Source organism: Heteronotia binoei, chromosome 11 (genome assembly GCF_032191835.1).
Source record: "Heteronotia binoei isolate CCM8104 ecotype False Entrance Well chromosome 11, APGP_CSIRO_Hbin_v1, whole genome shotgun sequence".
Taxonomy (NCBI): Eukaryota; Metazoa; Chordata; class Lepidosauria; order Squamata; family Gekkonidae; genus Heteronotia; species Heteronotia binoei.
Window position 1 is genome coordinate 23,131,280 of NC_083233.1, and position 12,782 is coordinate 23,144,061.

The window sequence follows — 12,782 nt, forward strand, 5'->3', positions numbered from 1 at the left end:
CATCATTCTAGTTGCCCTTTTCTGGACTTTTTCCAATGCTATATCATCTTTTTTGAGGTGTGGTGACCAGAATTGTTCACAGTTCACAATTCCACCGACAAGCTGACAGCTAGCAGGGAAATGAAAGCAACTTTTACCTATAAAAGGGCTTTTCTCTATCCTCCCTATTGGAGCAAACATCACACAATCTTCTGGGTGGACTGGACAAACTGGGCAGGGGACGATGCCTGGTGAGATTCCTCTTGTACCCTTGGGCCTGCAGCAAGTAATCAAGGCCAGTCCTGCTCAGCTCCCATGATCTCTCAAGATCGGGCTAGCCCAGGCTATCTAGGTCAACGCCTTCAACTTAATTAGATCTCATTAATTAGCTGCTTCTATATCTCACCCAAGTTTATATCCTACCCAGATTTCTAAACTTCTCTGTCACGGAAGCCGCCCTTCACTTGTTCCTGATTTGATGGAGGAAAGGAGTTCTGCACGTGATCTGTTCGTTATTTCACATAGGCTTGGCATTTTCACATTTAGACATATTACTGTTTTATTGCTTTTGCATGCTCATGATACCCAGATCAAAGGTTTGCTCAATTTTACTATTCTGTCATTGGATCTTAAATTCGTACCATTTTGCGTTCTAAACCACTGCCTGCCTACCAGCTATATATAGCCCTGCTCACTGTACCCGATTCCTCGTCTGACGAAGTGTGCTTGGAGCACACAAAGCTTACGTTCGGAATAAAACTTTGTTGGTCTTAAAGGTGCCACTTGACTCCTACTTTGTTCATAGGCTTGACAGTATTGAGAAGTCTGAGATGATCCCATCGCAGCTGTGCTTTAATCTTTTCTCTCGTGGAAGCTGGGCTTGTCTGACAATTGGATGTAGGTCGGTTTTTTTCAGCAATATGTTGGGCCTTCTGCTCGTGTTCCAAGACACTCTTTGTAATCCGTCTGTACCTGGAACTTAAAAGAAATGCTGAGGTTTGGCATTTAACAGCCTTTTAATACAAGCTGTTAACTTTTATGCGCAGCTGGTTGTGGTGATTCAGTGCCATTGATTTCCAGGTATTTAACATGCAGACACACACTCGTTTATTAATGAATAATTACAGACCTGGGGTTAACATCCAGTGATCACCGGTTAAATTAAGCCAAAGTATATTGCCAAGTGCAGGGACTGGAGATTACCGTTGGGAACATGGCATCTGTGGTTACCATAGCACCTGCTGGCCTGATTCCTGGCACCTGCCTGACTCTTCCCCAAAGCACAAAAAGAAACTCCTGGCTTTCATCCACTTTATTGCAACATTGCTTCAGAAGAGCCCCACACGCATCACCTTTGAAAGTCAAAACCACCACCTCCATCATGTATTTTCTTCAATTCATATCCTGCTCTCCCTGCAAGCGGGTTCAGGGCGGGTTACAAGGTCATGACAGTAAACAATATCAAATTCAGACAATATATACAAATTAAATTTAAAATTTAGCAACAGAAAACCAGAATAAGAATGTAAGAGAAGCCACGCTGGATCAGGCCAGTGGCCCATCCAGTCCAACACTCTGTGTCACACAGTGGCCAAAACACCCAAGTGCCATCAGGAGGTCCACCAGTGGGGCTAGAAGCCCTCCCACTGTGCCCCCCCCCCAAGCACCAAGAATACAGAGCATCACTGCCCCAAAGTTCCAACAGGCTGTGGCTAATAGCCACTGATGGACCTCTGCTCCATATGCTTATCCAATCCCCACTTGAAGCTGTCTATACTTGTAGCCACCATCACCTCCTGTGGCAATGAATTCCACATGTTAATGAAAGTTGCCTTGATAGTGATGCTCAGATGGAGCCTTCTGAGTGGTGGAGTTGGATATCAAGCCACTAACCACAAGGTCAGGGCTATCAGCAGAGGAGGTAAAGAATGGAAAATTTGGATGCTTGCAGCCTCATGGAACAGCTCCATTTTACAAGCCCTGCAAAACTGTAACCTGATCTCAATTGGCAGCTTGTTCCATCAGGCTTGGGGCCAAGGCCAAAAAGGCCCTGGTCCTAGTTGAGGATAGCCAGACATCCTTCAGGCCAGGAACAACCAGAAGATCAATTGCGTGAAAAACTGTGCTAGGCACACATGGGAAGAGACAGTCCCTAAGATATTCAGGTCCTGGGCTACATAGGACATTAAAAGTCAGCACTAGATCCTTGAACTGGACCCAGTATCTGCAGGCAGCTAGTGCAGATGGCAGGGCACCAGCTGAATGTGTGCCTGCATAGGCACTGCCATCAGCACGTGTGCCGCTGCATTCTGCACCAGATGCAGTTTTAAGATCAAGTTCACAAGCAGCCCCAGGTAGAGTATTTATTTATTTAGATTTGTATCACGCCCTTCCCATAAGCGGGCTCAGGGCAGGCTTCACCATATATTAAAGAGTTAAAACCACATCATATAAAATTGCAGCTTAAAACATCTAAAAATCAGCATAATAGTCAGTGCCTTGACAGATACTATCAGCAAATCTGGAATGGTTGTTTCGGGGCGGGGCCCTAGGGGAAGGCCAAATGGCAAAGGGACGCCCACTGCCTCAACTAAAAGCCTGGAAGTGACCACTACATGGATCACTGCAGCTAAATCTTGGGAAGCAAGATAAGGAGCTTGACCATCCAAAGACAATAGAAAAGCTATCATCTGATAAAAGCTGATCTAGCAACAATGGCAACCTGGGCCTCCATAGAAAGGTACGAATCCAAGATAACCCCTAGGCTTCATAGGATGAAGCTTGGCTTGGAATACATTGTGGTTGGCCTTTGCCCTAAAGGGCATTTCTTTTGCCCATTACCACATCTTAAATTTCTAAAAATGTCCACTAGGTTGAGGAACCCTCTAGTCTAGCAGGCTGGAGAGAAAAAAAGGCACACGGCTGATTTTTCCCCCTTGGTCTGTCCAGTTGTCCCTGAAGAGCAGTGTTCCTTCTAAGCTGAGTTAGCTTAGCTAGCTCACAGGTTTTTTTAGCCTGCAGCTCACCCATTTTTGTCTTAGCTCAGGAAAAATGGCCTCAGAGCAAACTAATTTATGCAGTAGCTCACAACTTTAATGCCAGTAGCTCACAAGGTAGAATTTTTGCTCACAAGACATCACAGCTTAGATTACTGCTGAATAGTAGTAAAAGTGGAAGCAGTCTGGTGTGATAATTTTCAACAGAGAGGCAGCCATATTTATTTATTTATTCTACTTATATCCTGCCCTCCTCACCGAAGCAGACTCGGGGCGACTCACACTGAAAGGTCATAAAAAACAGTATTAATAAACCATAACTCAAAAAACATAAAGCACATCCTAAATAAAAGCATAGAAAACAATACCATAAAACAACGTTAAGGGCTATTATGATCTAACAGCAGAATATATTGATGGATTAGTAATTGTGGGCAGCTACTAATTCAGTCAATATTAAGTTTCATTATTTAGCTATTACTGTTAGATGTCCTATTAAGAGAACGGTCCCAGGTCGCAGCAGAGCAGGGGCGTCAAACATGCGGCCTGGGGGCTAGTCAGGCCCTTGAGGTCTTCTATTAGGCCCCTGAGCAGGTGTGCTTCCTTCTCCCTCTTTCTTGTTTCCTTCTGCATCTCAACTTGCTTTGCAAGGCTCGTTCAATCACACAGGAGCTACAGAGCAAAACCTGTTTTCTCCGTTGGTTGAGGCTCCTTCACCTCCTGGCCCCCTGGGGAGGGAGGGAAAAAGCCAGAGCTTCCTTTGCCCAGTTCCCTGGATCCCATGGGAGAAATACAAAGAAAGCACAGCTAAGAGCAACCAGCTCTAACGTTTTAAGCTTGTTTTATTTTAAGGGTTTTTTTTTAAATCTTTTGTTTGTGTTCTTTATCTCTCTGCTACCTAATCTTAAATAGGTACACACATGGCCTTGCCCGACCCAACAAGGTCTCATTTATATCAGATCCGGCCTTCATAACAAATGAGTTTGACACCCCTGTGGGCCAATATACCCTTGGTTGGAAGAAGGCGCCCCTATGCGTGCCTTCTCCAGTTGCACGAGGGAAGAAACCGTACAGAGACGCTACTAAGTCTCCTTCCTCCCCCCTAATGGTATCCCTGGGGGGGGGGTGTGGAAATGCTGCTATTGTGCTTGCAAGCCGAGCATTCCTTTTGACCTAGTTCACCCCGCAGTCGAGGAGATAATCTCGTGCTTTGCGACTCTGCGGAGAAGGCACGTCGGTCTGGGGCACGTGGGAGGGCTGGAAGGCTGCCTCGGCTCGAGCAGCACAACGGCGCCGCCGGGCTTCCTTGCTTCGACGCCCGCCAGTTTCACCTCAGGAGCAAGGAGAAGGCGGGGCTCGGCTCAGGCCCTCCCGCTGCGGGGAAGGGGCGGCCACACCTGCCCGACTGCCTGCTCGCCTCTCCTCCTCGCCTGCCGGCTTCTCCCTTTCGCCTTCGCAGGTGGCAGCAGGCAGGGCCATGGCGCGCTCTCGCACGGAACGTTACGCAGCGCGGCTCCTGCGCCTCCTGTCGCGCGCCCTCCTGGCGCTGCTGGGGTTGGCGGCGCGCGCCTCCCGCCTCCCCGCCCCCTCCCCTTCCCCTTCCCCCTCGCCCGCCACCGCCTCCCCGCCGTCGGCCTCGTGCAAGGTCCGCTCGGTCCCGCCGCCCTCGCAAGAGCTGCTGCTCCACTCCGGGGTAGAACTAGCGCGGCGAATTCGCTGTCATGAGGTAAGTAAGGAGGGGCGGTGGGAGGAAGAGGAGCCAGCGGAATGGAGCGAGCCTTCAGATACCCTCAAGTTTCTCCGCTAAGCGTTCTGGGAGATGTAGTTTAGAGTAAGGAGCGGGAGCGTTCTGCTCTTGCCTGAAGGGGAGGAGAAGAGAGATTCGCAGGGCTTTTTCTCTTTTCTTTGCAGAAAGAAGACTAGCAAGAACTCATTTGCATATTAGGCCTCGCCCCCGGATGGCAGCATTGTTTTGCGCAGGGCTTTTTTGGTAGGAAAAAAGCCTGGCAGGAAGCATTTGCATATTAGGCCCCACCCCCTGACATATACGTTGTTTCGTGCAGGGGGTTTTTTTGTAGAAAGGTTTCTCTACTACATGTTCTGGGAGATGTAGTTTAGAGTAAGACAGGGGCGTGTCCTGCTCCTGCAGGAGGGGGACGGAAGAGAGATTCACAGGGGGGGGTTGGAGAAAAAGACTAGCAGGAATTCATTTGCATATCAGGCCACACCCCCTGTTGGCACCATTGCTTTGCGCAGGGCTTTTTTTTTTTGCAGGGGTGGAATTCTGGCAGGAACTCATTTGCAGATTAGGCCACATCCCCTGACATCACCATCATTTAGCACAGGGCTTTTTTGCAGAAAAAGCCTGGCAGGAACTCATTTGAATATTAGGCTGCACCCTCTGACATCACCATTGTTTTGCACAGAGCTTTTGAAAAAGAAAATGCCTGGCAGGAACATATTTGCATATTAGGGCCCTCCCCCTGATGCCAAGCCAGCCAAAACTGCTTTTCTGCTTTTTAAAAAAAGCCCTGGAGATTCTGATTCTCTTCAGAAAAGTTAGTGTGAAGCGACTAGGGATTTGTGAATAACTATCACGCTGCCTCAGCTAGGGATGTCAGCCTCCAGGTGAGATCTGGGGATCCCTCAGAATTACAGATCATCTCCAGGCCACAGAGATCGGTTCCCCTGGAGAATATGGATACTTTGGAAGGTGGATTCTGCGGTATTGTGCCCCACTGAGGTCCCTGTCCTCTCCAGGCAGCATCTCCAAATCTCCAAGAGTTTCCCAGCCTGGATCTGACAGCCCTATTGCCCATTCCCCCAGTGGTGGCTAGGGGGCACCTAGAAACCCTACTCTGAACAGAGTAATTATAACCATTCCCAGGGCTTTTTTTGAGCAGGAACACACAGGAACGCAGTTCCGGCTGGCTTGGCACCAGGGGATGTGGCCTAATATGCAAATGAGTTCCTGCTGGGTTTTTCCCACCAAAAAGCCTTCCCCCGCGAAACAATGGTGATGTAAGGGGTGTAGCCTAATATGCAAATGAATTCCTGACCATTCCTGAGAGTCTAGGGTTGCCGCCCTCTAGGTCAGGCCTGGAGTTCAAGACTTACAATGATTTCTAGAGAGATCTGTTTCTTTGGAGGAAATGGCAGCACTGAAATCTTTCCCCAGTTGCCACCCCCAGATCTTTGGGAATGTCTGAAAGTACATTTGGCAGCCCTGCATCTCTTAACCCTTGAAATGTGTTTCATAGGGCATGTTACAATTTCCAGGCATTCTGGACTTGCTACAGTTGGGAGATTAAGATTGCCTTGGATGAGTGAACTTTGCCAAAGGTCTGGATTATAGTTGTAAAGAAATCCAGCGCACATCACAGCATCCTTGGCTAGGGAGAACACATGGCAGGGAGAGGCTGCTTCATCTCATTCTACAGAGCCTTGATTCTTCCCACTGTCTGAGAGGCACTGGCAGTAAAATAAGTTTTGTGTGCATAAAAATCTCAGGTCCCATCCCTGATGTTCCCAGTTAATAGGATCAGGTGTGAAAGGATGTGAAAGATCTGTTTGTAGGTTAGAATTGCCAGCCTTCAAGTACCACCTGGAGTTCTTCCAGGATTATGACTAAACCACTGTCTACACAGATCAAATCCTATGCTTCAGAACATGGACTTGATGACTTAAACATCAGTCATTGTTGACAGAACAGTGATCAGTATGTTAGCTTTATGCGTGCAGTCCTTGGTAGCTCTAACAGAAGATCTGAATAGCAGGTGTTAGGAAAGACCTTTTATTACCGGTGTAGTCATCAATAAGTTGATCAAGAACCAGTTTGGTGTAGTGGTCTAGTCATCAATAAGTTGATCAAGAACCAGTTTGGTGTAGCGGTCAAGTGTGCAGACTCTTACCTGGGAGAACTGGGTTTGATTCCCCACTCCTCCACTTGCAGCTGCTGGAATGGCCTTGGGTCAGCCAAAGCTCTCGCAGGAGTTGTCCTTGAAAGGGCAGCTGCTGTAAAAGCTGTCTCAGCCCCACCTACCTCACAGGGTATCTGTTGTGTGTGTGTGGGGGGGGGGGGGGGAAGGTAAAGCAGATTGTGACTGCTCTGAGATTCAGAGTATAGGGCGGGATATAAATCCAATATCATCATCATCTTCTGACAACAATGGTCTTTATTTGCTTTAAGATGGCTTCATAAATTCAACCATATTTTTGGTCTCTTGAGGTGTCTCCACAATCTTGATAAGACTCTTGACCATTCTGCATGTTGTCTTCCCGTTCTAGTGCATAGCATAAAGATAGAGCATTACATACCTCTTAACTTTCAATTCCCTATTATGCAGTGTTCACAACTGAATGTTTGTTTATTTATTTAGTAGGCTTATATTCCACCCTTTCCTGTAAACGGCTCAAGGCGAATCACAACATACAGTAATAACAATAAAAACCTACAATTCAGAGTTAAAACAATACATTAAAATTAAACAAGTAAAAACTGTCATATAGAGGATGGTGTGGAATTGTTTTCTGTGGCCCCGGAAGGCAGGACCAGAACCAGTGGGTTGAAATTAAATCAAAAGAGTTTCCGGCTCAACATTAGGAAGAACTTCCTGACGGTTAGAGCAATTCCTCAGTGGAACAGAATTTCTCGGGAGGTGGTGGGCTCTCCTTCCTTGGAGGTTTTTAAACAGAGGCTGGATGGCCACCTGATAGCAATGAAGATCCTGTGAATTTAGGGGGAGGCGTTTGTGAGTTTCCTGCATTGTGCAGGGGGTTGGACTAGATGACCCTAGAGGTCCCTTCCAACTCTATGATTCTATGATTCAATAAAAAACAATAAATGTGCACCACAGGCAGGAAGGGGACATCATACAGAATAAGCAGTTATTGGCCCAAATTAAATGATGGTAGTAATAGCAGGCTAGCACTGTAGCAAGACACAGTGTTGCTACAAGGGAGGCCAACTGATGGAATGATAGCTGGAATAGGTCACCCGCTGCTTCAGCCAAAAGCCCAGCGGAATAGCTCCATCTTGCAGGCCCTACGAAATGGCAGTAGCTCAGGTAGCGCCCAGATCTTCATAGGGAGCTGATTCCACCAGGCAGGGGCCAGGGCTGAAAAGGTCCTGGCTCTGGATGAGGCAAGTCGGACATCCTTTGGGCAGGGGTGGTAAGGAGGTGTTGTGAAGCCGATTGCAACAACCTCCAGGGCGTATATGGGGAAAGGCGATCCCTCAGGTATGTTTGTTCTCGTTCCATTGTGGAAACAGCTTGTTCTTTAGGGGGGCCTTGCCAAAGATCTCTGCTTTTTAGAAACTTTAATTGGCTGTTCCTAACTTAATCTTACTTATCAATTTGTATTGATATTAATTCATTTATTTAAAACTTCTGAATCCTTCTCTCAAATCAATTATACTGGTACTTCTTCTGCCTCATTACTGTGTTACTTTGTATCCCAAGACAGGTCTGGACCTCTGACCTCTCTCATGATCCATTATGTGTCATAGCTAATATCTTAAACAGAGAATTACACTTATGAAATATTGCTGGTGGGATCCACACAAAAATGCTCTCTCCCTTGACTACTCCTGCCTTTCCCTTCTGTAATTTTCCTTACAAGTATTCCTAAAGCGATTTCTTTTTCACGTATCGAAAGAAGTGAGTTTTGACTTATAAAACCTTGTATCAAAATAAATGTTGTTAGTCTTTAAGGAAGTGTCAAACATACAGCTGGCTGGCCATATCTGATCCCCACAGGGCTTGGATCCAACACACAAGCAATTTCATTCTCCTGCTTCTTTTTCTTTATTCCCGCCCAGTTCTCGGTTTTTATTGAATTATAACAAGATATACAGCATATGCCAAATTATGCTTTCAAGGTACTAAACCTATAAACCACGCACCCTACCGAAACTTAGACAGAATACAACTTAACAATCCACCTAGGATCAGAATAATACAGGCACAGTTAATAAAGTAGGTTCAGTACAAAGGTAATATAATCTATACCAGGGGTGGCCAAAATTGATTAATGTGAGAGCCACATAGAAGAAACATCAGATGTTTGAGAGCTGCAAGACATGAATGTCAGATGTTTGAGGGAAGGAAATGGGGGAGACAGGGAGAGAGGTGGAAAGGAAGCAACTTTAAATGCATTTTAAAGCGTTTTAAGCAGACTTCTCCAAGTTGGCCAATGGGGTGCTGAGGGCTTCAAGAGCAACACAATATTTGAAAAAGCCATATGTGGCTCCCTAGCCACAGTTTGTCCACCCCTGATCTATACAAATAGGCATAGTATGCCAGTAAACTCCATAGTAGCTTGGAAGACAATAAGAATTTCCAGAGTTTGACAAGACATATTACACAGAATGCACAGAAATGCACAGGGTGAGCAAAGTTTGGGGTTGGTGTTAAGACCGTATTTCAGAAGTGAAGGAGTGTGTCTGCTTTTAGAAAAATATCAGACTATGGAAAGAGTTGTTTTTTGGCAGAATATTGAGGTCAGAGAGATGTGCAGCAACAGGGAACTGAAGCTCTGTGAAGGTTTCCTGAGACTTAGGTGAGAATGCCTGAGAACTATGAAAGGAAATTTCCCCAAGTACGAAGTAGTTCCAGAGCTGAGTTCTTCCAATGCGCCTAAAGGGCCAGTCTTGCCCCTGTTAGTGACAGCGCAAGTCTTTCCATCAAGATTTTATTTTGCGGCATTCCTGGCCACCAAGCTAGGAGTACAGCTTCAGGCAGCGGTGGGAGTGACTCTCCTGTGATTGTGTTGATCTTCTTTACAATCTTTTCCCAGAATGTTTTGACCATGAAGCAAGATCACCATGAATGGATAAAATCATCCTTTTCCAGGGCTGCTGCTGCAGCCAAACGCTAGCTTGCTTTTTTCTCAGCTCCCTCAGTGGCTCTTTGCTTCTGTTCCTGCCTCTTGCCTCCTTTCCCTCCCCTCCGCCAGAAACACACACACACACAGAGCATTCCCTCAATGGCTGCTTCAAGCGCACACATATATATATCTCCCTCCCTGTCTCCCCCTCCCCTCTCCCTCTCTCTCCCCCTTCCTCCCCCCTCCCTCCGTCTCTCTCCCTCTTCCTCCCTCCCTCTCCCTCTCTCTCCCCCCCTCTCTCTCTCTTTCACACACACACACACAGAGCTTCTGCTTCTATATATCTCTGGGGCTACTTCTCTTTTGGGGAGGAAGAGAGGGGAAGGAAAGAGAGAGAGAGAACAAAATTGGAGTCACATGGCAGCTATAAGACTAACAATGTTTTATTCCAGATATAAGCTTTTGTGTGCAAACACATTTATGCAGCAGGAGGGAGGGTGGATGGATTCTTCTGAGAAGCACAGTTTACACTGAGGAAATTGTTTTGGTTCATTCTGAAAGATTGGATTTCTCTGTTCCTATCTGGATTTTATTTTCTTTCAAAATGACCCTGATTAGGAATTAGAACACTTGGATTGGTCCAAGTAGAGAGTGGAGTGATTTCAGATACCGAATGATAATAGGCTAGCACACATTAGTAATGAGACAGGAAAACTAGCTCTCGGTTTAGTCCTGGTGGATCCATTATCTTGAACTTCATTATTAATTGCAATTCAGCAGTCTTTCTTTCTAATTTTCCTTTGAAATTTCTTTGTAAGAGCACTGCCACTCTTAGGTCAGCAACTGAATATTGTGGTTTCTAAGATCAGACTTATGTCCATTTATTCTTAGCATCCTCCTGGATGAAATTGAGACCTAGGTTTCCTGTCTCATTACCAATAGTGGTATCTCCACTCCTACTACCTCTCTGCATATCACACCTAATCCAATCAAACCTGCTATTGTCATTCACCTGCTATTGCCATTTGGCATCTGCGGTCATCTTTGTAACCTTTATAAAGTTCATATCTCCAATATGGCATACATGATTTGGCCCAACAAAGTGATATTTTTGTCAGATCTGGCTCATGAGTTCAACACTCTGCTTTAAGTTGTGCCACTACACTTTTGTTTCTTTTCGCCATTGCCACCCTTTCACAAGTGTTATGGATTTGTCATAGTTTGGAAGCTCTATTGACAAGGAGACGTTTCTTAAAGACTGAATTGGGATTTCTTCAAACACCCACTTCTTCCTTTCAAATTGGAAGAAGCCATCCGTAGTACTTCCCTTATCTCTTTTACCATATTGGGGGAAGAAACTGAAATTTGGTTATGGGACATAATGGCAAATTGGCATTCGTCTCCTGTTCTCCAGTAACAACGCTTAGACTTTTATATAAGACCTCAGTGTGTCTGAGGTGTTTTACAAACATTCCCTACAAGGTAGGTCAGCATTATTTCCAGGTTGCAGGTGGGTGGCTGAGAAAGAGAGAGTGCCTGAAGCACCGGTTCACAGCAGAGAAAGAGTTCAAAAGAAGAGCTTCCAGATGCAGGGTTCTGTCTCTCAGCCTCTTGCTGAACCAGCTGTATGTGAGATACCTGTGTGATGTTTTTGTGAAGACACTGAGATCACAGTAGGCCGTTTGTCTTTCTTGCTTTGCTCTGTTGTCCATCGCTTAGTTTAAAAATTGGGCTACTGTGGTTGGCTCTGAACCAATGAAAATATCAGCTGTTCTGTTCACCCTGCCCAAGTGTAGTTGCGAGTCCTTAAAGTGTGATGGAGAGTAATAATGTCATCAAACAGGCCTCGTTTGTCAGAGTTCAGTCTGCAACTCACCCCACGCCTGATTCCACGATACTTTGACCTGGGATGAAGGGACTAATAACAATTTGGCTCCGTTTACAAGAGCAGGGGTGTATCTTGCATGAAAGCCTCTTGGACCTCTTTTGTTTATGCAGCTTGTCTTGTTGCCTTTCTGCACACGGTGTGCTTTGGGGTCAAAGCGATCTGCGCTCCTCCAGCAAAGGCTTGTCTTTTGGCCTGGTAGTGCCGTGGGAAGCAAGATACCTGCACAATGTTGTCTATATCATAGTATCTGGTTTTATAATCTGGTTTTGTTGCACTGTCGTATATACTGTACAGTTTTTCTTGCTCTCCAATTTTCATCTTGTTCTGTTGCGTTGTTTGATGTATATATGTGGTGTCATTTTTGTATTTTTTTTAATTTTATAATCCAGTCCTAATGATTGTAGGTTATTTATTGGAAAGGAAAGGTCCCCTGTGCAAGCACCAGTCATTTCCAACTCTGGGGTGACGTTGCTTTCACAACGTTATCATGGCAGATTTTGTACGGGGTGGTTTGCCATTGCCTTCCCCAGTCATTACACTTTCCCCCCAGCAAGCTGAGTACTCATTTTACCAATCTCGGAAGGATGGAAGGCTGAGTCAACCTCGAGCCGGCTACCTGAAAACCCAGCTTCTGCTGGGGATCGAACTCAGGTCGTGAGCAGAGTTTAGGACTGCGGTACTGCGGCTTTAACACTCTGTGCCTCGGGGCTCTTAGGTTATTTATTACAGTGTTTTTAAAATCATGTAATCTGTGTCACGCCCTAGCGAGAAAGATGGATGGTAAACGAATGCCATAAATAAACTTGTATTAGGACTGCTTCAGCAGGTAGAAAACAAAGCTAATCTCAGTCATAATCCATACAAGTAGTTGTAGTCCTTCTAATTACTGCGTTATTCCAAACATTTAGCCATCATTCAGGGGTGTCACTCATTTGTTGTGAGGGCCAAATTTGACATAAATGAGATCTTGTCAGGCCAGGCCATGTGAGTCATATAATGTAATGCCAGGTAGCACAGATATAAACTTTATAAAAATACAGAGAAACACAAAGATTTTTTTTAAAAAAACTTAAAACAAGCTTAAAACATTA

General features: G+C 45.6%; 1 protein-coding gene across 1 annotated transcript in view; it reads left to right on the forward strand.

Annotated features, from left to right (window-relative positions):
- Positions 1-4,450: 4,450 nt before the first annotated feature.
- The window catches only part of FAAH2 (fatty acid amide hydrolase 2), a 43,478-nt gene continuing 35,146 nt past the window's right edge, over positions 4,451-12,782 (forward strand). Inside the window, exon 1 of the mRNA XM_060249674.1 lies at positions 4,451-4,701. Within this exon, the coding sequence (XP_060105657.1) occupies positions 4,453-4,701 (249 nt within the window). The 5' untranslated portion in view covers positions 4,451-4,452. The remainder of the gene's footprint in view (positions 4,702-12,782) is intronic.